Source organism: Anomaloglossus baeobatrachus, chromosome 10 (genome assembly GCF_048569485.1).
Source record: "Anomaloglossus baeobatrachus isolate aAnoBae1 chromosome 10, aAnoBae1.hap1, whole genome shotgun sequence".
Lineage (NCBI taxonomy): Eukaryota > Metazoa > Chordata > Amphibia > Anura > Aromobatidae > Anomaloglossus > Anomaloglossus baeobatrachus.
Window position 1 is genome coordinate 70,173,233 of NC_134362.1, and position 27,532 is coordinate 70,200,764.

The window sequence follows — 27,532 nt, forward strand, 5'->3', positions numbered from 1 at the left end:
CCAAACCATCTCGATTGGGTTCAGGTCTGGTGACTGTGGACACCAGGTCATCTGGCGTAGCACCCCATCACTCTCCTTCTTAGTCAAATAGCCCTTACACAGCCTGGAGGTGTGTTTGGGGTCATTGTCTTGTGGAAAAATAAATGATGGTCCAACTAAACGCAAACCGGATGGAATAGCATGCCGCTGCAAGATGCTGTGGTAGCCATGCTGGTTCTGTATGCCTTCAATTTTGAATAAATCCACAACAGTGTCACCAGGAAAGCACCTCCACACCATCACACCTGCTCCTCCATGCTTCATGGTGGGAACCAGGCATGTAGAGTCCATTCGTTCACCTTTTGTACAAAGACATGGTGGTTGGATCCAAAGATCTCAAATTTGGACTCATCAGACCAAAGCACAGATTTCCAATATCCATTCCTTGTGTTCTTTAGCCCAAACAAGTCTCTTCTGCTTGTTGCGTGTCCTTAGCAGTGGTTTCCTAGCAACTATTTTACAATGAAGGCTGCTGCACAAAGTCTCCTCTTAACAGTTGTTCTAGAGATGAGAAGGTGTGTCCAAACATTTTGTCTGTACTGTATATATACATACATACATACATACATACATACAGTTGAAACAGAAGTTTACACCCACGCTCTAAAAAAGACACATCTGCAGGTTTTTCTCACTATCTGGCATGAAATCGGAATAAACCTTTCCTGTTTTAGGTCAATTAGGAACCAAAATTATTTATATTGGGAGAGAGATAATGTTTTAAGGCATTTGCATTACTTTCTACATACACTAAGAGTACTAAGCCTTTAAACAATATGGAACAGCCCATATGATAATGTCATGTGTTTGGGAGCTTCTGATAGGTTTATTGGCAACATCTGAGTTAATTAGAGACACACCTGTGGATGTATTGTAATTCACACCTGAAACACACGGCTTCTTTGTGTAGCATCATGGGAAAGTTAAAAATAAATCAGCCAAGAGCTCAGGAAAAGAATTGTGGACTTGTTCAAGTCTGGTTCATCCTTGGGTGCAATTTCCAGATACCTGAAGGTGCCTCATTCATCTGTACAAACAATTATATGCAAGTACAAACTTTTAAGTGTATGTAAACTTCTGGTTTCAACTGTACCCCACTGTTCAGCAGTTATTAGGTCTGGAAGTGTGTATATAGTGTATGGAGATACCCTGCGCATGTGTAGCGGCTTCTGCCAGGTTCTGCAGATCAGCTCCTATTTTTCTAAATACTACCTGATCTGCAGCACTTAGCTGTAACAGCTACATATTAAATGGAGCTGCACAGAGCAGTTATCAGTGCTGGAGCAAATAATGGTTGATTGGTGAGGGGACTGAGAAGACCCTCACCCATGATCAAACAACCTATGAAACTGCAAATGGGTCCAAGAGGTCGGGGGGGGGCACAGTACCTCCAAAGCAGGAGGAGAGTAATTGTGCATTATGATGAGCTATTGGACTGCAAAGGGCCCAGATATTGTTCTTGCACAGGGGCCCTCTTCTTTTTTGGTCTGCTCCTGCCCCCACCAATCTGATATTGAGGACCACGCCTAAAAATAGATCATCAATATCATACGCCTGGATAACTCCTTTAAGGACAAAATTTGTCTACAGCATTCTTAGGGCCAAAAAAGTTGTCAAAAAAAAACATGACAAATAAAAAGAGGGTTTTTTTTATTTTTTAACAAATATTTAGTGTGAATCAGGCTATACACTCCACATGTAACCATAATGATGCATACGTAGCTACAGTAGTGTCCCAGAAGGTGCCATATTACAGCTGCAAAAACCTGGAGGCTATGCTATAATATGGTTTAATATACAATGTGCGTAAAGTCTTAAAGAGGTTTTCCAACTCACATTTTTTTCTTTTCTAAAGGTAAGACTTGTTCTAGAATAACAAAAATATTTTCACTCCCCGCCTCTAATACCCATTTTCTCATGTAGGCCACTCCGGTGGTCTCAGCTGGGACAGGAAGAAATAACATTGTATTCTCCAGTCACCAATCTAAGGCCTCTGTGATCAGGTGATCTATGAGGCCTGTGATTGGCTAAGAATGGGAAGTCATCACTTCTTGTCCTGATGAAGATCACCAAAGCGACCTGAGCTGGAATCAAGGGTTTTGGAGGAGCATGCCTTTTATTATTTTATAACAATCCCTGCCTTTAAAAAAAAACAACAAAAAAACAAATGGAAGTTGAACAACCTTTAAGCAAATCCTGAAATCGGAGTTTACCACTAACGATTTAGGGAGACTGGGGCCGGCCGCGGTGACGTCAGGTAAACTGGAAGTTGACGTGACATCACCGGATCCCAGAGGTCAAGGTATTTAGAAAAAGCCTCCCTTATCAGTTTTAGAGAGATGTGGTCACTACTACAGAGTAGTGAACCACCCCTTTAAGTACAACTAGAGGCAACACGTTACTAAAATAGATTCACCACTGAATTGAAGACAGAAATGTTTCGACCCAAAAGAGGTCCCTTATGCCTTCCCCCTTTATTGCCAAGTACAGTAATGTCTGCAGGTTAAACATGACAAGTATATACTAAACAAATTACAGTAACAGCCCTCACATGAAGCCCCCATTATATAGGGTTTCACATTCTACCATTCTTCACAGTTGTGAGGCATAAAGGACGCACAGGTGATTATAAATATGACATCACAACTCAGATCAATAATGTGATGACATCATACTAACTGCACAATGATGTAACAACACAAATACATTAAGGTTGTATTGTAAAAAAGTCTAAATAATTGGAAGTATATTACATATAGGGAATACAAGAAGTCACGGGTGGGCTGGCGGCAGGCTCAAGTGTAGGGTTTTACAATGGGGCCAATGAACTCCAAACTACAGCCATGCTGTACGTATAAATCATTAAGGATTTTTCATAGAAGACAGCATATTTGTCATTTCAGGTGTGTGTAAATACAGTAATTAATAATACTATACCAGTACATAGTATGATTTGCATCCTGAATTACCCACCAACTTTCCCCTCTACAGGCTCCATCTGTTCATCTGTAAGTTTCAGTTGTCTCTGAGCTGGTGCCAAGAGTGTGTCCTGCTCTGGGGAGACCAGAAGAACCAGAAGGTCACAATGCCTTATTGTTCGCAGGTCTACAACTTGTATTTGAGTAAAATCTACTTTCTTTTAGTGCTGTAAGGGTTAAGCAGTCTTTCCTATCTGGCTGTTCTTTGTAGCCTTAATCTCAGGTGCAGCTCTTTTGTGACCACTCCCCTTTGCTATAAATAGTCACGTGTTTTACCATCTGATGCCGGTTATAGATTCTCATTCTATGCTGTCTACTTTGGAAGGAGCCCGTCTCTGGAAGAAGCTGAGAGATGACTATTGCAGCTGTGGTGTTTAGCTGCATTGGAGGAGCTTAGAGTGTTTTTCCTTTTTGTGTCTATTTTCTCTCTGTCTGCCTTACCTTGTGTTGTATTATTGCAGAGGTGAGACTAGTGTTCTCGCCAGCCTTCTTACTAGCCAGGGTGAGTTCAGGGCAAGCAAAGGCCTAGGGACGTGATGGCGACAGGGGGAAGGACCCGTATAGGGACTTTTGGGAGTGAAGAGTACAGACTTAGGCAAGTTGCAGGAAGTGTCTCCCCTCCTATCACCAGGGTCTTCCTCCTATACCATTCCTGTTGTTACCCTTGTGTTGCACTGCACGCTGAGCGTCTGTATGCTCTGCTGTGACAGCTGGTGAGTGGAGATAGCGGTTATGATGTCTTTATAAAAGGAAAGGGGGTGAAGTGGTTCATAAGTGGAGAAAGAAACATATTTCTTTGATAACATCTTTTACAAAGTTGTTTTTATATTTGCTTGTAAAGTTTGTTGAATGGAGAGCAAACATTTAAGCTGATAACATCTACAGCTTTGTGCCTACGGGCCAGATCTGAACCCAGTAGATATTATTTCACGTCTTTGATAAATTACCTTCATTAACACAGACTCACTGAGCTTCTCCCGGTTAACAATTTTGATGGCAACCTTTTGACACGTTACACAGTGGACCCCAAGTTTCACCAGACCTGTAAGTGAAGACAAAAAAATGTATATAATTACAAATGGGTTAAATGTGTCCTCATGCAAAAAAATATTAATATTAAAATTGGATATCTAAAAGATTTTAAAAGCATTTTAGGGTTGAGAGCCATGTCCTGTACAATATGGTGGTGTCACGCTATGTACGGGGAGGTACCAAGCGAGAGGCGAAATGTAAGTGATTGGGTCCCCTGTGTTATGATCCGGAACCATGGAAGATCACAATAAATCATTGGCAAAAGGTGACAAGAGCATTGGCAACTAATCTGTCTGCCATCCCCTTACTAACCATCATCACTAGAAGTAGCTGAGGGGTGAACTAACATCCTGTGCACCGCGAACCCAGCCAGAGAACTAGCTATCCTAAAGGAAGGAAAGATGAATAACTCTCTGCCTCAGAAATAGACCGCAAAAGGTATAGCAAGCCCCCCACATTCAAAGACTACGGTGATATAGGAAAATACAGTACACAGATGGAGGGTAGGATTAACAAAGGTGAGGCTCCAGTAACTAAATAAGAAAGGATAGGAAAGGGGCTGATGGTGGCCAGAGAAAAGCCCTACAAAAACCCAAATACCTGATAGTACAAAAAGGTCCTCAGATCGCACGATCTGCACTCCTATATCAGGCGCTCTTGTCAAACCAATGAACAGAAAACAGGAACAATTACAAATTCAAGAAGCAACAATCTCATGGACTTATAGGAGCAATACTCCAAACATAGCTGCATGGAGCTTCCCAGCTAAGCAACAGAGAGGGAAGATTCCTGCATGCAAATAAACTGAAAACAACCACAATAATTGACAACCCAGATAAGAACAAAAGAATAAAAACTACATAAGAAAGAACCAAACACTTATGTGGGATAGATGTGGTCAGAAGCAAGATAAAAAAGCTGGAAAGCTACAGGACAATGATAACTGGCTCAGCCTGCCAGGAGGCCAGGGTTTAAATAGGCAGAGAGTTAGCAATGGAAACGCCCATTGCTCCAGCACACCTGGTCTCTGTCCAAACCATTCCTGGCCACAAGAGGGAGCCTCACAGCAGCAAAAAAATAACTGACATTCACAACACCCCTGCGTCTAGGGAAGGGGGAGATAGTGATCCCTGACAAAACCTATTGCTGGTCCCGGAGGTCCCTCACCACCCTAGATAGGTTCAGCACCTATGCGTCGAACCAGATACATGGCCTTGGCATCCCTAGTGCTGGATCCTAAATAAAGAACAGGTGGGATGAACTCTTCATCAATCCCCTAAATGCTAAAGGAAGACACAAGGAGGGCACACAGGGAAAAGTGCATGAACTACTTATCCACAGGTGACTCAAGCAGGAGTTCAGCAAAGCTTCAGCAATGATACTACAGATGAGAGCAAGCCACCTCCTTGCAACCAGAGCTAGAATGAATGGAATAATATCACCAGCACCAGTCCATGAAAGAAAGGAGTATTTAAGCACCAAGAGAATACTGATGATCAGCAGCTGGGTGGAGGGCAAGTTCTTTCTGGGTCCAAAAGGGGGAGAGATGAATCCAGCAGGAATCTACCTATTATAATGAATACTAAGATCAGAAGCAATAGAAAGTCAGGGAACATTTTGCGTAGCCAAACACTGTGACCTTCTATTGCCAGAAACCACATGACGGTCTGTCACTCGTGACAGGTGGACTGTCCAAGTAGTGGAAGTGTCCTGCCTATTGGAGCGTGAACTCGTACGGTGGCATCATGAGAATTATTTTCTCTTTATATCATTTAATGTAAACATCTAAGTTTCAGCAAAAATTAATATATAATACAAGTGTAGAAAATACTAGTTGAGACCCATTCACCTGCTGGGCAGTGGTCATGATATATGATATATAATATTCAGGGGGTAGATACAATGATGGGGAATAATCTCATCTCAGGATTATGAAGCCAGACGCTGCAGGCGTCTAAGGTCACCAGCGACGAATGAACTTGTCCTATACATTCCTGGCTTTAAGAATATATTAAACTTCTAGATCATTTTCCGTAAGTCGGAAAGTTATTTCGGCATCTCAGTTAATATCTATATAAATGACCGACGGGTTAACTAAGGTAAATGTGATTTTCTTGAATGAAATAATAAATGGAAAAATGGCCCCTTATATACCATGAGGAGAAGAGTCGAAAATCCCAGTTAGTTGGTACAACAGGGAGTAATATAAATATCTATACAAAATATATACCCTATGCAGTATACACATGCTCCCCCAGGCTCAAGAAATAAAGTCATGGTAGCGCTAATTGGCATGATTTCTCGTAATGAAGACTCAAGGGATGGTGTTGGTTGGGGGCTGGAGGGAGTGGCGGAAGCTGTGTGTGGGAGGGGGTCCCATATCGCACCCTTTGAAGTTAGTCACAGGCGGCAGGACAGAAAGTGCTCCTGGGAAAGGAGTAAAGAAAAGTAGGCCATGGAAACTGTACAAGGAAGAGGAGCAGGGAGAATTAGCCTAGAAGGTGCGAGGAAGCAGAAAAAGATATTACCCTGGAAGGCCGCGGTAGTGAGAAAGTGATGGGAGGATGGTGAAGGTCTCACAGGAAGATGGATATAAACAGGGTTTGAGGGGTTTGTCACCTTTGGGAACATTTTATTTTTTGGCCTAAAAATAATAAAAACAACAACATTTTTAAATAAAGCCTCTGTGTTGCACTAATTCTTGCTGCAAAATGAGTGAACTGAGAATCCATCAGTGAACTGGTTTTGACAAATCAATAGGAGCATCTCTAAAGGGTGCCTTACAAGCTGCGACATCGCTAGCGATAGCTAGCAATATCGTGCGTGATAGCCCCCTCCTCGACATTTGGTGATCGCTGCTGTAGCGAACATTATTGCTACGGCAGCGTCACACGCACATACCATTTCAGCGACATCGCTGTGACCGCCGAACAATCCCTCCTTCAAGGGGGAGGTGCGTTCGGCGTCATAGCGATGTCACTGCAGCATCACTAAGCGGCCGCCCAATAGCAGAGGAGGGGTGGAGATGAGCGGCCGGAACATCCCGCCCACCTCCTTCCTTCCTCATTGCCGGTGGACGCAGGTAAGGAGATGTTCCTCGTGCCTGCGGTGTCACACAAAGCGATGTGTGATGCTGCAGGAACGACAAACAACCAGCGGCATGCAACAGCAACGATATTATGAAAAGGAGCGACGTGTCAACGATCAACGATTTTTGATGTTTTTGTGATCGTTGATAGTCGCTCCTTGGTGTCACACGCTACGATGTCGAATAACGCCGCCGGATGTGCGTCACTAACGACGTGACCCCGACGATATATCGCTAGCGATGTCGCAGCGTGTAAAGCACCCTAAAGCCTGTAAAAGTCAAACGATGCAGCATTTTTAAAGAAACCAAATTGCAAAAATGCATTAAAAAAATGACATCAGAGATAGGCTTCCTGTTTAAAGACAAAATTAGCCAGTGTTTGTTTTCATTTTATGCCTGTGCCTCCCCTCAGTGATTAGTTTTTTGTTTTTGTTTTTTTCATCCACCATACGGTGTTTGAGATATGGGCCTTTTTATTGCCTTTACAAGGGCGAGTGTCTTAGAGGTTCCTCTGGGGCGTGTCTTTAGATTATTTTGCACAATCACCTTATAAGCCACACCCCTTTGTTAAGACGGTAAAAATTAACTCTATATATAAAAAAAAAACCATATCTCTGGAACTGTATGGCGTATCTTAAAAAAAAAACCAACACATTACAAAGAGGAGACGTGGGATTACAAAAAAACAAAGCTTACAAACTTTTGTTCTGATGACAGCTCCTCTAAGAATCAATGTGGAAGTGGAAAGTGGAGAAGATCGAGACATCAATATCCATCAGAGACATATGGAGGGCATTATATACTAAGGCACACATATATGTAGGACACATATCATAAAATGTAGAGTTGGAAGGGACCTCCTGTGTTATCGTGTCCAACCCCCTGGCCATGGGGCACACACATATATGAAGGACAGTATAGTAGGGCACACATATGAGGGGCTGCTGATAAGTCTTTGGCTTTGTGATTTTTTTTGTTTCTATGGTAACGAATGTTACATCAGATGAAAGCCTTGTGTGTCTAATATATGTTTTCAAAATTTTGTGTTTGTTGCTTATGGCAACAGTGTTCTACGCACGCGGGAAAACAAAATGGCGGAGTCTAATGCTATATTCACAGCAACTGAGAGCAGAGGAGTGATAAAATTCTTGTTTCTGCAGGGAAAGTCCATGAAGGGTATTCATGGTGATATATCGCAGACATTGGGGGGTCAATGCCCTTCATATTCCACAGTTAAGAAGTGGGTTGCCAAATTTAAAACGGGCCACTTCAGCCCCAATGATGAGAAACGTCCTGGACGACCGAGAGTGGTTGTTGTTCCGGAGATCGTCGATGCTGTGCACAAATTCATACTGGAGAATTGACCAATTTTGCGCTAAAACAATAGCAGACATCATGAGGATTTCCTGTGAATGTGTTTGTGTCATTATTCATGACCATTTGGACATGAGGAAGCTATCTGCAAAGTGGGTCCCCAAATGTTTGACAACAGATCAGAAAAGCCTGCGAGTGAAAAGTTCCTGGTCCATTTGTCAGCGTTTCCGGACTGAGAAGAACTTCCTGGATCGACTGGTCACTAAGGATGAGACCTGGAGTTATTTGTATGACCCTGAAAACAAGAAGCAGTCAAAATAGTGGAGGCACAGTGGTTCTCCTTGTCCAAAGAAGTTCAGGGTGAAAAAATCAGCCACTAAGGTGATGGCGTCTGTGTTCTGGGATAAGGAGGATGTGCTGCTAGTGGACTACCTTCAAAAGGGATCAACCATCAAAGCAAGGTATTAAATTAAACTTTTGGACCAATTGAAGGCAGCTCTGAAGGCCAAAAGGTGCGGCAAGCTATCCAAAGGAATCTTGTTCCTGCAAGTCAACGCCTCCGCTCACACTGCACAAGTGACCACGGCAAAACTGGCAGAGCTGGGTTTCCAGCTGGTTGACCACTCACCTATTCACCAGATCTAGCTCCCTCCGACTATCATCTGTTTCTAAACCTGAAGAAACACCTCAAGGGTACCAAATTTCACACCATTTCTGACGCCATGGCTGCTATGGATACCTGGTTTGCGGCACAACCGAAATCCTTCTTTTTACTAGGCTTACAGAACTTGGAATACCGATGTAAGAAGTGTGTTGACATCAGTGGACAGCCTGTGGAATAAATGTAAAGCTCATCATCCTATCTCATTTCTTTCTTGGTAAAGCCAAAGACTTATCAGCAGCCCCTCGTATATTCATATATGTAGGACTCATATTTTAGAATGTAGACTTGGAAGGGACCTCCTTTGTCATCGTGTCCAACCCCCTGCTGATCCTGGACATGAAAAGAAAATGTATAATTCTACAGAAAGTCTCGATAAACCATACAAGAGATTCCCCAGAAAGAGACAAGTTGATGATTACGTATATCATGACCTACATGGGCACATAAGAAGGTCACAAGATCACTGACGTCTTGTTATTGGTCTCCTGCACTAACCAAAGCTTTGTAGCTGCGAGTGTAAAGTATAGGCCAGCCCTGCATTGTGTTGAATCCAAAGCTTTAGGGGGTTATTGCAGAAGAAAATGCTACTCATTCACTGTGTGATCGTCTGTCCTCCAGATGAGAGAAGAATTACTTTCCTGGTGTTCCTGGCACTCAGACGATGTCCTCTACAATCACCTGACTTGTCCCCACAGCTGTGAAGATGTAAGAAGCAGCACACTCTCAAAAGGGGGCAGCTGAGGTGATGGTGTATAACATGGCAACCACAGAGACGCTGAGCCCCCTACTGAGTGCCAAAGCCGAGCCAAAGCCATGAATACCTGCCCATCCTAATAAAGGAACATATGCTCACAGCCAGACAACGCACACTGTCTCATTACAAGAAGAGCCAGCACTCACATAGCCAGTAATGAGCCTTGGCAAAGACATGTTGAAAAGTGGTCTTCACATATCAAGTCCCAAGCAGATCATTTGACTACCTACTGTTGACTTGTTAAAAAAAAACAAAAAAACGTCAAGTCTACGCTGTACACAGTGTATGGAAAATCCTAATAGGAAAATGATATATCGGAAAGAATCAGAAGATGCAAATTTTACATATCAGGTATTAGAGAATTCTCAGACTTGACATCATATATATATTAAATGGAATGTAGATGTCTTCTACGCGTCTACATTGTCAGATGTGGACATTCACAATAAAGATATGTACATTGTCTAATTCGCGAGTACGTCTTTAAAAGATTGGTCTTGTAGAATGAGACCCAGAATATGTATTCCGAGCTTTCCTGTGGCCTTAGGTCTATTGGCCCTAAACACCGAATACTCCTATGTCAGTGGGATGATGAGTAATGAAACGCTGATGTAGCCGGATGCTGCAGAGGGTGCCATATAAAGCAGCCCCTGGGACTGAGAAGAGGAGGAGGAGAGGAAGTGAGCTATGAAAAAATAATGGAATATGAGACATGAAAAGTCCTAACGGGAAGCCGGGAAGGGAAGAAGTAGCAGCTATAGAAGAGAGTGAAGAGATGACGGAATCATGAAAGTGGAGGAAAAAGAAGATGAGAATGAAGACCAGATATGGGAAAAGTATCAGCAGACAGAGGGTATATGTCAGGTACAGGAGAGGAATGTAGAGAATTGTCAAAATATGTGACCCCAAAATGTGTAACGTAAAATCATGTCTTTAGAAACAATCCTCCAAAAAATACATTTATTAATCTGGAGGGGCTATGCAAATTGCTAATTTTTGTGACTCTCACAATCCTTCAAAGAATTAGCCTAAAGGCTGATTTACATATAGTCATATGAAAAAGTTTGGGTACCCCTATTAATGTTAACCTTTTTTCTTTATAACAATTTGGGTTTTTGCAATAGCTATTTCAGTTACATATATCTAATAAATGATGGACTCAGTAATATCTCTGGATTGAAATGAGGTTTATTGTACTAACAGAAAATGTGCAATCCGCATTTAAACAAAATTTGACCGGTGCAAAAGTATGGGCACCCTTATCAATTTCTTGATTTAAACACTCCTAACTACTTTTTACTGACTTACTAAAGCACTAAATTGGTTTTGTAACCTCATTGAGCTTTGAACTTCATAGGCAGGTATATCCAATCATGAGAAAAGGTATTTAAGGTGGCCACTTCAAGTTACTCTGCTATTTGACTCTCCTATGAAGAGTGGCATCATGGGCTCCTCAAAACAACTCTCAAATGATCTGAAAACAAAGATTATTCAACATAGTTGTTCAGGGGAAGGATACAAAAAGTTGTCTCAAGAGATTTAAACTGTCAGTTTCCTCTGTGAGGAACATAGTAAGGAAATGGAAGAACACAGGTACAGTTCTTGTTAAGCCCAGAAGTGGCAGGCCAAGAAAAATATCAGAAAGGCAGAGAAGAAGAATGATGAGAACAGTCAAGGACAATCCACAGACCACCTCCAAAGACCTGCACCATCATCTTGCTGCAGATGGTGTCATTGTGCATCGGTCAACAATACAGCGCACTTTCACAAGGAGAAGCTGTATGGGAGAGTGATGTGAAAGAAGCCGTTTCTGCAAGCACGCCACAAACAGAGTCGCCTGAGGTATGCAAAAGCACATTTGGACAAGCCATTTACATTTTGGAAGAAGGTCCTGTGGACTGATGAAACAATGATTGAGTTGTTTGGTCATACAAAAAGGCGTTATGCATGGAAGCAAAAAAACATGGTATTCCAAGAAAAGCACTTGCTACCCACAGTAAAATTTGGTGGAGGTTCCATCATGCTTTGGGGCTGTGTGGCCAATGCCGGCACCAGGAATCTTGTTAAAGTTGAGGGTCGCATGGATTCAACTCAGTATCAGCAGATTCTTGACAATAATGTGCAAGAATCAGTGACAAAGTTGAAGTTACGCAGGGGATGGATATTTCCGCAAAACAATGATCCAAAACACTGCTCCAAATCTACTCAGGCATTCATGCAGAGGAACAATTACAATGTTCTGGAATGGCCATCCCAGTCCCCAGACCTGAATATCATTGAACATCTGTGGGATGATTTGAAGCGTGCTGTCCATGCTCGGCGACCATCAAACTTAACTGAACTGGAATTGTTTTGGAAACAGGAATGGTCAAATATACCTTCATCCAGGATCCAGGAACTCATTAAAAGCTACAGGAAGCGACTAGAGGCTGTGATTTTTGCAAAAGGAGGATCTACAAAATATTAATGTCACTTTTATGTTGAGGTGCCCATACTTTTGCACCGGTCAAATTTTGTTTAAATGCGGATTGCACGTTTTCTGTTAGTACAATAAACCTCATTTCAATCCAGAAATATTACTGAGTCCATCAGTTATTAGATATATGAAACTGAAATAGCTGTTGCAAAAACCCATATTGTTATAAAGAAAAAAAATTAACATTAATAGGGGTGCCCAAACTTTTTCATATGACTGTATGTCGATTTCTCGTGCGATCGCATTTGTGATCGCACCCGCCCCCATCGTTTGTGCAGCATGGGCAATTTCTTGCCCGTGTCGCACAATCCTGTAACCCCCCGTCACACGCACTTACCTTCCAAACGACCTCGCTGTGGGCGGTGAACATCCACTTCCTTAAGGGGGAGGGACGTTCAGCGTCAGAGCAACGTCACACAGCGGCCGGCCAATAGAAGCGGAGGGGCAGAGATGAGCGGGGCGTAAACATCCCGCCCACCTCCTTCCTTCAGCATTGCCGGTGGGACGCAGGTAAGCTACAGTTCAACGTTCCCGAGGTGTCACATGGAGTGACGTGTGCTGCCTCGGGAACAATGGACGTTCGATTTTTAGAAAATGAGCGACGTGTCAATGATGAACGAGAAGGTGAGTATTTCTGCTCGTTCACCATCGCACGTAGCTGTCACACTCTACAATATCACTAACGATGCCGGATGTGCGTCACTTACGACGTGACCCCGCCGACATCTCGTTCGATATATCGTAGCGTGTAAAGCCCGCTTTACCCCTTTGGGCTGAAAAGGTAATCCTGCACTGGTAGGGAGGCCTTTTTAATTTTTTATTTCCCCCTATACCATAGAACTGACATCTTATCCACCATAAAAAGTGCAGTATCAGAAAATACCCATTGACAAACCACCATGGATCATAAAAGGGCTTGGGCTCTCTTTAGTATTTGTGGTGCAAGTGGACGGTCTGCACTATTGGTCTTCAGGCTAAGATCTCAGTGTAGTATCTCTTCTGTTCCGAAGGTTTGGCCTTTATTCCAACTTTCTGCCTTGAGTTCCGGAAAGTATTATATGATGCACACTTTCTTATTTAATTAATTCCTTTTGTCACTTATGTGATCTACTTTTGTGCAGCATGAAAACGTCTAAGCATGCAGCATCCTTATGGGTTCCCTCCTGAAGGGCTGGGAGGCTGTGTGTGGCAATAAGTGTTTTCTGCATTTGGTGGAAAAGCCAAATTAGACTGTGGTCTCAGTTCCTGTTGTATGGCATGCCAGATGGATTGCTGGGAGTTTGACAGATTCTCCCTGTGCTTCGGAGAACAAGGCCATCAATCCCTGTCTCTTGCTGTAGCCTTCTGGACTGGGCGGATGATGACAGAATTGTTGGGGGGCCTGCGATGGACTGTATCATTGTGTGCTATTTTTCCATAATTTTGTGCACTTGGAGGTAAAACAGCATGACCTTTAACCTTTGAGTAGTAAAAATAATTGCCCTATTGGACTATAAGCAGTAGAGGGCAATCCCCTACGTTGCTCTTTGGGTCACTACCATCAGCTACAAAGGCCAACACTTACTGCTTTTCAGGTGAAGTGCACATTGCTAAGAGTATGCAATGTCACCATGGGTCAGGAACATGGCCAAAGGTTTAAAAGTCTCTAGAACTGTACAAAAACCATCTGAATGCTGGACACTCTGCAATGACATAACAGCTAAAATAAGGATGTGCAAGAGTGGTGGACTGTTTCTGTCCCGTTCCTGCCCCTAAAGACACCAATCACCTTTTTTACAAAAGACGCAATTACAAAAGACACATTAAACTACACAGTTTGTCATGTGGGTTGTAATGTAGCCTGTGATATGTAGTGCCGATAGTATGTTATATAATGTGTAATGTACAGCAAGTTTATGTATAGGAAGTTACCAGACTATAGGGTCAGTAATTATTAAAGTGTTGAGACTAGTCCACAATGGGAGGAGTTAGTTGATGGGGTAAGAGACTGTTATTTCTAGAAAAGCTACTGAATACCCAGTGTGCACTAACTCTGGGGTTGTCGAGGCCGTATGGAGTGGGTGACTTGTGGCAAACAGAGGAAGAAGACCAGAATAGTGGTGGTAGATCCTTGAGTGTTCACCGAGACACAGAGTGAGAATAACATCAAGTCTTCTTGAACAAAGTGGCTCCAGACAGAGCCAGAGGACTTTAGAGGCCAAGCCCCTAAGAGTCAAGGTAACAGGTGAATACTGACTGGCCGGTGAATGAAGTCTGCGTTCCCTCTCAGATTCTCCCCAAACATCTAACAGTGTAAGACCCTGCTCTGGCACCAGTGACTATCCCTCTTCCCTCTACAAGGAGAAGAGCAAGGCATACGAAAGCATCTGGGATCTCAAGGCTCTACTCTGGCCAAATAGTGACGGAACCCTCGAACCTTTCTTCTACTAGGAGACTGGACGTGGAACCGCTAGAAGGGAAAGAGAGCTTCACGAGTTGGACTGTAGGGTTAGGCTGGTTTGTGCAGGAACTCACAGAACCAGTAAGTTCGGAAACACCCCGGTGGGAACTGAGAATGTGTCTTGATATGCCTTCTACTGTTGAAACGTTGATGGTGTAAACATACTATTGAGTAGAGTACTGTTGTTTGAAACTAGTGGTGTTCTTGCGTAAACAAGACATCATTTGGTCCTGGCCAGCCGACGTCAGCGGCAGTATTCGGTCAGCACGGGTGAACCGCCACACTACACAAGTCTACACACACAGCCAGGACCAGCTCTTTCATGTAGCGTGCCAGGACATCCGGACTCAATCCCTCACCCATGAATACCGGTCCGCCGCACTTTACAGATGTATGAGTCAAATTCCAAGAGCCAGGCGACTAGTAACTTTACAAGGTTGTCGTCTAGCTCTATTATTCATTACCTATAATTTTTTTTTTCCTTCAATGAAAGTTTTTATGATTGATCTGATCTCTAAAGAAGCCGTACGGCTACTGAACTGGCTTAATGGACTTATGGAAGATTTTGTCCATCCCTGGATTTTATATACATGTCAGAGCAAGACTTTTATTGAAAGACAATCAAACAGTAAATTGTCTCCTTGGCAAATACAGTCGCCACAGATAAAAATAGACAAATATCACATTAATATTTTATACTGCGAATCTGATGGGCATGTTTATGAACCAGGCCTGGAGCTAGAGCTTATTCATTAATCCCTTTCTGGATGTAAGAAACAATCATGAAGTTTTACGTAAGATAAGCACTGGATGTGGTATTATGAGGAGCCTTTTCCTAAAGTAGAAAATGCCTAAAACATTTCAATAAGTCACAAATGCAGCATTGCTCACGATGCACAGTTCTCCTTCCCTATCAGTTCAATATAAACTGTCTCATTGCGGTTCATATTGCAATGTCCAGAGAGTTTGTTCTTAGGCTTAGGCCTAGAATGGAGGTCGACAGGACAGGGTTTGGGCCGGCAAAGGAGTATGTGGGAAATTGTGTACAGAACTAAGACGAGTTAATGGAGGGAAGGGGGCTTTGAGATCAGAAAAGGGTAGTAGGGCGTCTTTAAAAATAAAAAAGTACCGTTTGAAAGGAAGAAGCCATTTTAGGTGTAGCCTTGGAAGAGCAATCTCCTACTCACCCTGTTAGAGGGCAAGGAAGTGACATGGTTAATCAGTATGAAATTTTTTTGGCCAATTTAGGAACTTAGTAGTCTTTGTCCCAGCAGCTGGAAGTGGGTGAATGTAGTCAAAGCTGGGTGATGTGGTTGATGGTGGATAGTTGAGTGGAGAGCTTTTAAGGCTATAGACACCCCAGCTGGACTCGATCATTTTATAGGGGGTAGTGGTTCTCCAGTGTTAATGATGGTGGACAGTTGGGGGGAGAGCTTAAAGGTTCTAGACCCCCCCAGGTGAACTCAATCATTTTATGGGGGGTACTGATTCTCTAGTGTTAAGGTCTTGAGGTGCCCACAGGTAGTGGCTTATGAATAAAATGATAGGTTGCTAAACAAGTGCCACTGAGTTTGTGGTGAGACAACTAGAGGTAGTATAACCTTAGCAGGTATATTACCCTCAAAGAGGTGAGGGGCTTTGAGGTTCTTTCACTTCTATCTAATAGTATAATAAGGTCTTTTGGGGGATTTATAGTTTATTTTGTTGACAACAGTGGCCAATTTAATCCAGCTCAGTGTGTGGCCTTGTTATTTTAGGAGGGATCGGAAGGGGTAAAGGTAGTAATTTACCAGTACCCTTTGTCATGACTTGTTACGGGTCTCCTGACCTGAACTTAAAGGCCTTGGATACACCTATGAGGCTCCTGAATTTGGGTCAGGAATACAGTGACTTGTCCAGATACTGTGGTCTGTTGTAGGACTGTGGACGTCAGATGTGTGATCTGCAGATGGGATCACAAGCAGATGTGTATTTTTTTTTGAGGAGGAGGGGGGTTTGCAGACAATTGTTCTGCAAACAGAAGAGACATGACAACATGCCCATATACTATAATGTATAAACACATATAGAACACATAAATGAAAATAGTACAGCTGAATAAGGCTTAATAATACAGATTTAAATGTGATCCATGAAAATATGGGTGTCAATCAATCCCATTGTGACTTTTGCTGCCATTATCGGACTTCACTTTTGGATATCCACCATCAATATGACCAACGCAACTCAGAAACGTCTGAACAGAATATTACAAGCCTTCACAGAGGACGACTGAAGGACTCGCGCTTTCATAGCCTTTCATTTTATGTTAGATGGCTATGCTGTTTGAATTGCTTCCGCGAGGTGTCTTGTATACTGTTATATCTAGGTGTTTTTTTTCGCTTTAGCTGCTTTAGTATGCACTGCGGAATACTGAATACTAGTATGACGCTGGCACCGGAGCCTGCTTGTTAAATATACAGAAACAGACAAACCAATGAGGCAAACGCAATAGCTGTTCCTTGCCTTTGGCAAAATACACCTATAAAAGGATCTAATTGTCTAGAATTCCCATACCCATGTACCACAGGCTTAAGAAAGACTTTGATTTACTGTCTTAATGAAATACAAGCGTTTAGTTGGCTTCAAAATGAAAGTACTATGGGTTAACATCTGAATCTCCTTATCTTATCTCCTTATTTCTATAATTGCTTCCTGTATACTTCACTAGTATATATGATCCTTGCTCAAGTGTTTTCTATGATCTCGAGATTTACATGAACTCAATGCAAAACCCATTCCCTCCCATATAATACAAACCTTAGCTCTTTATCAAGATCCATCATAAACGTAGATTCTTCAAGGCTCCTTATGGTATTTTAGGCACAACATCTCTAAATGTGCCGGTCAGGACCATATTAGAGCCAATAGTCACATTAAGGGATCCTTCAAACATCTATTATCATCGGTCTGATCTCGGACAATGTACAGACTGGCGGCAGGTCTCCCGACCAGAGCGTAATAGCTTTATATATTTCTAGGAGGACGTCACTCTCGGGTCAGGGGACACGCGGTCATTCTGTGCATCGCGATCTAAGATTGGACCAATGATAATAGACGTCTGAAGGATCCCTTAATGTGACTATTAGCTCTAATATGGTCCTGACCAGCACATTTAGAGAGTTTGTGCCAAAAATATCATAAGGAGCCTTGAAGAGCATACATTTATGATGGATCTTGATCTGAAGAGCCCTTATGCAACAGACTGCCAATTTGGCACTACAGCTTTTTTTTTATTTACAAGTCATGTAACTTTGGTTTAAAAATCCCAAGCAAGAGAAAAAGAATACTCTGTGTATTAATCTTATTTTATTTATTAGGACAACATTAATCCCTTCACCATCCGGCGATTTTCCGTTTTCGTTTTTTTCTCCCCTTTTCCAAGAGCCATAAATCTATTATTTTTCCATCAATATAGCCATATGAGGGCTTGTTTTTTGCGGGATGAGTTTTACTTTTGAACGAAACCATTCATTCTGCCCCATATTGTACTATAAAACGGGAAAAAAAAAGTCCAATTACGGTGAAATGAAAAAAAACTCCAATTTCACAATTGTTTTTGTTTTTTTTCATTTACCATGTTCAATATATGTAAAACTCACCTGGTAATATGATTCCCCAGGTTAGTAAGAGTTTGAAGCTACCTAAAATGTATAGTTTTACTTTTATCTAAGTGGTGAAAACAAATTCAGAAGTTTGTCAAAAAAAAAAAAAATAATAAGAATTGCGCTTTTGTAGCCATTTTCCGACACCTGTAGCGTTCTCATTTTTTGGTATCTGGGGCTCAGTGATGGCTTACTTTTTACGTCTTGAGCTCACATTTTTAATTATATCATTTTTGGGTAGATATGATGTTTTGATCGCCTGTTATTGCATTTTAATACAATATTGTGGCGACCAAAAAACAGTAATTCTGTTTTGATTTTTTTTTGCTACACCCATTACTGATCAGATTAATTGATTTTATATTTTGATAGCTCGGGCATTTCTGAATGCAGCATACCAAATATGCGCATTTTTAAAATATTATTAATGTTTTATTTATTTTTAATAGGGCAAAAAGGGGGGTGATTTGAACTTTTATGGTTTTAAAAAAAAATAAATAAATAAAAAAAAAATATATATATTTCTTAAATTATTTTACTAGTCTACTTAGGGGACTTTATGCCTGCACTATCCAACCACTTCGGCTGTTCACAGCGGTGCTTCAGTTGAAATGCTGATCTGTGAGTGCCGGCGCTTGGCCAGCATTCAGAGGAAGCTGACCCCGTGCCGTCATGACACCCCATTGGTGCCCCATGATTGCGTCATGGGGCCGCCCATAGTGGCAGCGAAATGCACAATCCCCTCTGGAGCGCGTTAGTTCACACTGTCAGAGTTTGATCAGTTCAGCAGACATTTGCGGGGAATAATGCGGCCTTGCCGAGCGAGCCCGCGTTAAAAGGAGAGATTCGACCTAGAACGTATAGTTACGTCCTAGGTCATAACTGGATTACAATATTTTTAGTCACTCGCATATCTATATTGTGGCAATTCATCATCATAGGGATTTGATATGACCACATCTTTTAGTTGCTCCAGAATCAATGGTGTAAATATGAGGCAGAACCTTTAGGTCTCTACTAGGGATTTTCCGTTTAAAGGAATTTGTCAGGAGGATCAACTCTCCTAAGCAGTCTATATGGGCATGTAGGTCACGTGAAACAGAATAAAGTAATACATTGATATCTGAGAACTGATGTTTTATGCCAGAGAAATCCATGTTTTTCTCATATGTAAATGAGCTGTTAAGATCTATTGGCCGGACATAGATCTCCCTGAGAATCTGCCTCCAGAGCTTATTGTAAAGTAAAGGGATGCGTTACCAGTGTGAGACATGTAGATCAGAAGAGCAAACTGTCAGTCAGTACATGTCTCACACTGATAACGGCCCTTTCATTTACAATAAGGCAGATTCTCAGGGGAGATCTATGTCCGGCCCATAGATTTTAACAGCTCATTTACATATTAAGAAAAATGTGCATTTCCCTGGAATAAGACATAGGAATGCAGTTATCAACATGTAATTTTATTCAACTTTTTATTATCTACATGCCCATATAGAAAAACCTTTATTGTAGAAGGTTGGAAAACATTCCTCAAACCGTGTACATGTAGTATATTTTGTAAGCACTTATTTGTGGTGAATTTTGGCATAGACACTTGAGTTCTCTGGATAAAGATCTATAAGATGAAACATGGTGTGAACATATCCTTATTTGCCTTGTGAGAAGTATACGGTATACAAAGAGGTACCCAAAAGAAACAGGAATTATCTTGTGCGGGCGGGTTGTTTGTAGCACCACTAGGGAAATGTTTGCAATGTCAGTATTCAAGCCGACGTTGTTGGGGAAAGTTTGCGTTTGACACCAGTGATTTTTTTGCCGTAGGGTTGTTCAATATTTTTCTCATTTTTGTTTTTACAGCCGATTCACATGAACAATGTGCAGTTTTGAAGTTTTGTTTCCTTTTTTTGAAAAAAAAAATAATAAAAATAAGTGGTCGTTGTCAGGCACAAATTTAACTCATTTCAATTATTTTATTAAAATTTGCTAACAGGAACCCCATGATATCCCGGTCAACTCCACGAATTCATCAGTGTTCTGATGGAGATCTTCCAGAATGGCTTCATAAATTTTCGGCACAATTTCATTAGCTTTTTCTTTTCCAAAAGGAAACAAAACTTCATAGCCACTCATTCATCACAAAAATACGCAAGAGATTGAATAACTAGGGCAGGAAAAAAAAAATCACTGCAGCCAACCATAACCTTCCCCAAAAACGTTAGCTTGCATACTGGCTCAGCAAGGTTCCCCAAACATTTGGAGGAAAAAAAACAAAAACAACAGCTCACCTAGACCTTGCAATTCATGTGGTGAATGATTACATGCCCGGTTCTAAGACAGGCCGGATGCTGCCGAAAAAAAAAAAATCACTGCAGCCAACCATAACCTTCCCCAAAAACGTTAGCTTGCATACTACCTGAGCAAGGTTCCCCAAACATTTAGTTGGCGGTGGAAGCCGGTAGTACAAAGGTCACGCCCTTTAGAAGACTAATCCTGTTTCTTTTGAATATCCCCGTATATATACGGTATATGCATAAATAGATATATTTACTATATACTGTATTTTTCAGACTATAAGATGAACCTAGGATTTAGGGAAGGAAAATAGGGAAAAGAAATTGAAGCAAATATGGTCATGATACACTCTTTTGGGGAGGGAGATCTGCTGCTGACACTTTTCTCGTCATGTCCCCAATTCAGTACCAATGTCCCCCACATCCTGGGTCCATTACATGTATACATGGCCCTCATCCTGGTACATATGATCCCCATCCTGGTATATATGGCCCTCATCCTAGTATATAGGATCCCCATCCTGGTATACATGCTCCCCATCGTGGTATATATGCTCTTCATCCTGATATATAAGACCCAGTTCCTGGCATATATGCCCTTCATCCTGGTATATATGTCCCCCATCATGGGCCCATTCTGGTGTACATGCCTCTTATCATGCTGCCCAAATAAAAAAAAAATAATTATAATCCCCATCCCTCCACTCTCCTGATGCATAGTATCCTCTTCTGATGCCATCAAGTGACTTCAGCATATAAGCGGCGCAACGCATGACGTCACTGCTATGCTCCCCCAGTTACATGCGAACGTCAGGTGCCGGAATATTCACTTCTATCCACACTCGGGATTACGGACATCGGAAGCAGTGAATATTACTTCTCTTTAATAGCGGACATATGTGATTGCCAAGCCGCAGCAGTAAGCCAGTAGCTGGGTGATCACGTGTGCTGCTATTATGGAGAATGAATATACACTGCTCTACTCGCCCAACTCCCTGCCCACCTCTCAGCACCAGCTTCAGTTGCAAGAGGAGGGCGGGATTATGGGTGTGGGGAGAAGTGAATATACATTTTCTTTAATAGAGGGCACACAGTTAGCCCTAGCACCGGCTCCTGCCTCCCATGACCCTCCTCCACCACCGCCCCCCCTCACAGCAACAGCCGGACTATAAGACGCACCCCCACTTTCCTTCAAAATTTCAGGGGGAAAAAAGTGAGTCCTATAGTCTGAAAAATACAATATTTTAAAAAGATTTCAAAGAGAGAAACTCCATTTTGTGTTTACAGTTGTAACACAGCCTCTATGGTTACAGACTGCAATCAAACCCTACGCAGACTGATCTTGCAGTCATACTCCCTTCCATTGACCTCATTAAAACAAGCATGTTATAATTAATTGTATCAGTTAGAGGCACCTCATCAGTTCTTCTCCGTGCACCTAGTAAGACCTATCCTGAGAGCCTGGAGCTACATCATTTCTGCTGTATTATTTTTTTCTTAAGACCACGCAATGACAACTGAAAAAAAAAAATCATCACTCATCCATTGTGCAGGAAGAAAAATGACTAATAAAATCATTCTCAGCATTAATTTAAGGATTCTCCATCAATGATGTGCATTATTGAAGCCGCTGTAATAATTGAATTCATAATTTAACATATAAATTCATTTGAGATTTTTACATGTATATTTTATCCAAAAATATTAAATAACACCAGAGAACATAGAATATGGAGGCGCTCACATAATGATGCATTGTCTCTGTCCAGAGGGCAATGATTGAAATGCAAATTACTCCCACCCTGACCCCTTCCTCATCAGCGCTGACACGTTACCCGTCCTAACAAGTGGGTGGGAAAATGTGCCGCCCCCACGTCAGCAGTTGGGCTGCTCGGATCCGGATCCGCATTGGCTCGAGGGATTTCTGGACCCGGGGGTCGCGCGGACACTCAAATAAAAGGGGACGTATATATATGGGGATTGCCGTAGATACTTCGTGACGCCACCCACGTTGTGTGGTAATATGGAGTACCACCGCTGCTGCTGGGGAACACCCGGGGTGATGGAATGGCAGCTGGATGTTAACCCCTCCATGGGTAGGAGTGAATGCCCGGGGCTCAGTGTTCAGTACACGGGGAGTGATGCAGGCCAGAGGTGGCGCGCCGGGACGGACGGGGAATGTTGGTGTACTCACTGTTGAATAATTGCACACAAGTCCGTTGGTAAACCAAGGTGTCAGTGGCCGGCCGCCGTGTTCGGGTGTACTCGGGTCCCACACCTGGCTGGCATACCGATATCCCTTCCTCCGGCACTCTGTAGTTTTCCTCACTTCTGGACAACTCCGTATGGAATGGGGATGTCCGTTCCCAATATGTTCTGGTTGGGAGACGTGCCCGCGAAAACCGACCCTTGGGATCTCAGTGGGTGTTTGCGGATACCCTATCCCCCGCGGTGGGCTGCCGTTTCGCTCTCTCTGGGCTAACACTTCTGAAGCAATGTCTGGAACCTTGCTCCCGGCCTAGTGATTAGAGAAGGGGCTTGCAACCATCTTCTAACTAGGGTCCAGGTACCCCGCCTGTGCACGGTTTCCAGACCGGATCTCCGCTGTCAGTACCGGAGGGCTCCAACCCTCCCCCGGTCCACTTTGGATTTCCCGCGACCGGACTCCCGTCGCCTTTGGACACGGTTCACTGCTTGCCACCTAGCCAGTAGACCAGGGCCACTACCCTGTCCAGTCTTCACTAGGCTCAGCTTTTCCTTAACAGTCTGTCACTGTCACAGACTCCTCTCCACTTCAAACTCCAAAGTTAGACTCACTTTTTCCCGCCCCTGGATCCTCAAGACCCCTAGGTGGGTGCTCCCAATCCACCTGATCCTGCCCACTGGTGTGTCCTTCCTACCCTGAGGGGGGTGGCTAGGATTTTGTGGCTGATGGTACCTGGTGTGGGATGATGTTATGCCGGGTGAATGTTTTCCTGTGACCACCTGGCGGCGTCAGGGCGTCACAAAAATGCGCATCAATAATGGCTGCCAAGTTCTGCATGCTCCCTGTACAAGGAGTAATTTCACCCACTGAAGACACGTTCCAATATAACCTCATAATAATTTTTCAACAAGTGTAATTTAGTTGTCATTTGGAACATGTTTTACATAGGACTGCAGGTTACCATGTTTCATTGTGGATTATATTGTGTCCAGTGCTCTGTAATGGAGTCTACAGTACAGGTATCTATTCCTTAGTTCAGGACCCCCGGATGAGGACAGGACCTCCAGAATGTGGGACATTCTTTGTAGCTTCTCTTTGCTCTGTTCAAGAGATGAGGCTGCTGAATACATAGGACATCCCATCTATAGTGGCCATACACCTTTAATAACTGCCGGCTGACTGCACACTTGGCCATTATTCTTCCAGGATATGCATACTCGGTTTATTCAAGTGTGCGTGTGTTCTCCATAGATGTTGGTGGTGGTGATTTATAAATTATACATTTTCATTTCAAAGCACCCATAATTTCAGGGTGCAGTATATATGAAAAAGGTGCAGTAGGATTTGCCATGTGTAGCATGAGGGCTTACAGTCTACATGGGAAGGAGACAGTTGGTGAGAGAATGCAGAGAGGCCCAAGGCGACAGTTGAGGGAGGGGGCTTCATCTTTCATGCCTGGGCACGCTACAGAAAATTTAGGGTTAGGTGTGTGACGGTACTTTGGAGTCTGAGCTCTCCACTGTGCATTCTGATGCCCTTATTTCGATACAGCCCTGTTTAAACTTTTGCAAACAGAGTTCTTTTTATACATGGCCACATGTACACTTGTTTCACTTTCTCCATTATTTTCTTTACAAGACACCTGCTCCTTTCCAAGAGTTATAAATAGTGTTTCGTCCAAGGAAACAGAGACCACAAATGAGTGGAATCATCTGCATCTTCCTACATATAGGGCCACAAGTGACAAGGGTCCATGTGTGTTGAAAAGCCACTATACCTCAAACACTTGCTTTGTTCCTTCCTTAGGGCCGGTTGAAGAGCAGTTACCCTTTTCCCTGTGTCCTTAGCTTGGTGGCTCCCTTCTTCCTCTAAGGTCCCCTCTCTGCTGGCCAAGATGGATTCCACACTTCTAAAACTTTCCTTGCAGAAGCCCCCCACTTGCGTGATGCTCTGCCTCCTCTGTATGAGTTAAGCCTTCATTCTTTCCTTCCATGCATGAGCCTGTTCTTCTCAGCCACAGCCTCCCTGACCTTGGCCTAATTCACATCCCTCTCTCTAACTTCTAAACCAGGAATGCACTTACCATTGGTCCCCAACACTCCTCCCCACTAAGTGACCTTTGGTTAACCCTGAAACCTGTGGCTACCAGACCTACAACCTGGGAGGATTAAATATGTGAAATACTGGCAAATATCACAAGTACAAACATTACAAACAATATGTATATAGTACAGACCAAAAGTTTGGACACACTTTCTCATTCAAAGAGTTTTCTTTATTTTCATGACTGAAAATTGTAGATTCACATTGAAGGCATCAAAACTATGAATTAACACATGTGGAATGAAATACTTAACAAACAAGTGTGAAACAACTGAAAATATGTCTTATATTCCAGGTTCTTCAAAGTAGCCACCTTTTGCTTTGATTACTGCTTTGCACACTCTTGGCATTCTCTTGATGAGCTTCAAGAGGTAATCACCGGAAATGGTTTTCCAACAGTCTTGAAGGAGTTCCCAGAGGTGCTTAGCACTTGTTGGACCTTTTTGAGTCCATCCGTTCACCTTTTCTGCATCGCACAAAGACAGGGGAGTTGGATCCAAAGATCTCAAATTTGGACTCATCGTCCAAAGCACAGATTTCCACTGGTCTAATGTCCATTCCTAGTGTTCTTTAGCCCAAACAAGTCTCTTCTGCTAGTTGCCTGTCCTTAGCAGTGGTTTCCTAGCAGCTATTTTAGCATGAAGGCCTGCTGCACAAAGTCTCCTCTTAACAGTTGTTCTAGAGATGTGTCTGCTGCTAGAACTCTGTGTAGCATTGACCTGGTCTCTAATCTGAGCTGCTGTTAACCTGAGATTTTTGAGGCTGGTGACTCGGATAAACTTATCCTCCACAGCAGAGGTGACTCTTGGTCTTCCTTTCCTGGGGCGGTCCTCATGTAACCCAGTTTCTTTGTAGCGTTTGATGGTTTTGCCACTGCACTTGGGGACACTTTCAAAGTTTTCCCAATTTTTTTCGGACAGACTGACCTTCATTTCTTAAAGTAATGATGGCCACTCGTTTTTCTTCACTTAGAATTTATATTATGGCAAGAAAAAAGCAGCTAACAGTCTATTCAGTAGGACTATCAGCTGTGTATCCACCAGATTTCTGCACAACACAACTGATGGTCCCAACCCCATTTATAAGGCAAGAAATTCCACTTATTAAACCTGACAGGGCACACCTGTGAAGTGAAAAACATTTCCGGTGACTAAAGCCTGCTTTACACCTTTCAATTTTGCATACGATATCGTATGCGATGTGACCCGCCTCCATCGTATGTACGGCACGTTCAATTTTTTGACCGTGCCGCACAATCGATTAAAAGCTGTCACATGAACTTACCTGTCCATATGACCTCACTGTGGGCGGCGAACATCCACTTCCTGGAGTGGGAGGGACGTTCGGCGTCACAGCGACGTCACGCGGCAGCCGGCCAATAGAAGCGGAGGGGCGGAGATGAGCGGGTCGTAAACATCCCGCCCACCTCCTTCCTTCCGCATTGTCGGCGGGAGCCACGGACGGAGGTAAGCTGTCGTTCAATGTTCCCGGGGTGTCACACACTGCGATGTGTGCTGCCTCGGGAACATTGCACAACCGCACGTTCAATTTTTGAGGAATGAACGACGTGCATGCGATGAACGGATTTTCGTTCAATCGCAATTGCACGGAGGTTTTCCACGCTACAATCATACTTACGATGCCGGATGTGCGTCACTTACGACGTGACCCCGCCGACATATTGTAAGATTTATTGTAGCGTGTAAAGCGCCCTTATCTCTTGAAGCTCATCAAGAGAATGCCAAGAGTGTGCAAAGCAGTAATCAAAGCAAAAGGTGGCTACTTGGAAGAACCTAGAATATAAGACATATTTTCAGTTGTTTCACACTTTTTTGTTAAGTATTTCATTCCCCATGTGTTAATTCATAGTTTTGATGCCTTCAATGTGAATCTACAATTTTCAGAATCATGAAAATAAGGAAAACTCTTTGAATGAGAAAGTGTGTCCAAACTTTTGGTCTGTACTGTATACATACACACACACACAATAGTTGTCTTCAGGGGGAACGTGACAGTCGGTCCACCTCCTTACAGGTAGAAGATGCTCATATCGCAGACTGCTAGTAGCAGGGTTATTGAATGATGGAGAGGCTTTTCTTAAAGAGATGGGTTTTCAGATTGCTCTGAAAGGTTTTAAGGTAAGTGTTAGTCTGACGAGTTGTAGTCAGTGGCGCAGCACAATGGCTGCAGACCATGCTCCAGTTTGGGGCATGGGAGTCAGTGGGCCCCTTTGCCACTGCCAACAGTGGGCCCCCTCATTTGGCATTGTACTTTGAGCTGCATCGACATTGCCGATACAGTTGAAAGCAATGATGAAAGAGGACGCACTCCGATCCTTTCTTCATTATTCCCCCCCTGCGTCTGAGATGTGACGTCTCAGCACAGCAGGCGCGATGACATCACTACTGTGCGCCCGCTGTGCCAAGATGTGCAGAGCTGCAGAACACTCATCGAGACTGGAGCAGTGGGGCAAGGAGGAGAGGCTAGCATTTAGCATTTA

The 27,532-nt window shown here is 43.0% G+C and overlaps 1 protein-coding gene across 4 annotated transcripts in view; it reads right to left on the reverse strand.

The window, feature by feature from the left end:
- Positions 1-27,532, reverse strand: part of LOC142255423 (serine/threonine-protein kinase BRSK2) — a 253,854-nt gene that overhangs the window by 127,602 nt on the left and 98,720 nt on the right. For all 4 annotated transcript variants that reach the window (XM_075327037.1, XM_075327036.1, XM_075327035.1 and 1 more), the window contains exon 2: positions 3,965-4,059. In XM_075327037.1, the coding sequence (XP_075183152.1) occupies positions 3,965-4,059 (95 nt within the window). The remainder of the gene's footprint in view (positions 1-3,964; positions 4,060-27,532) is intronic.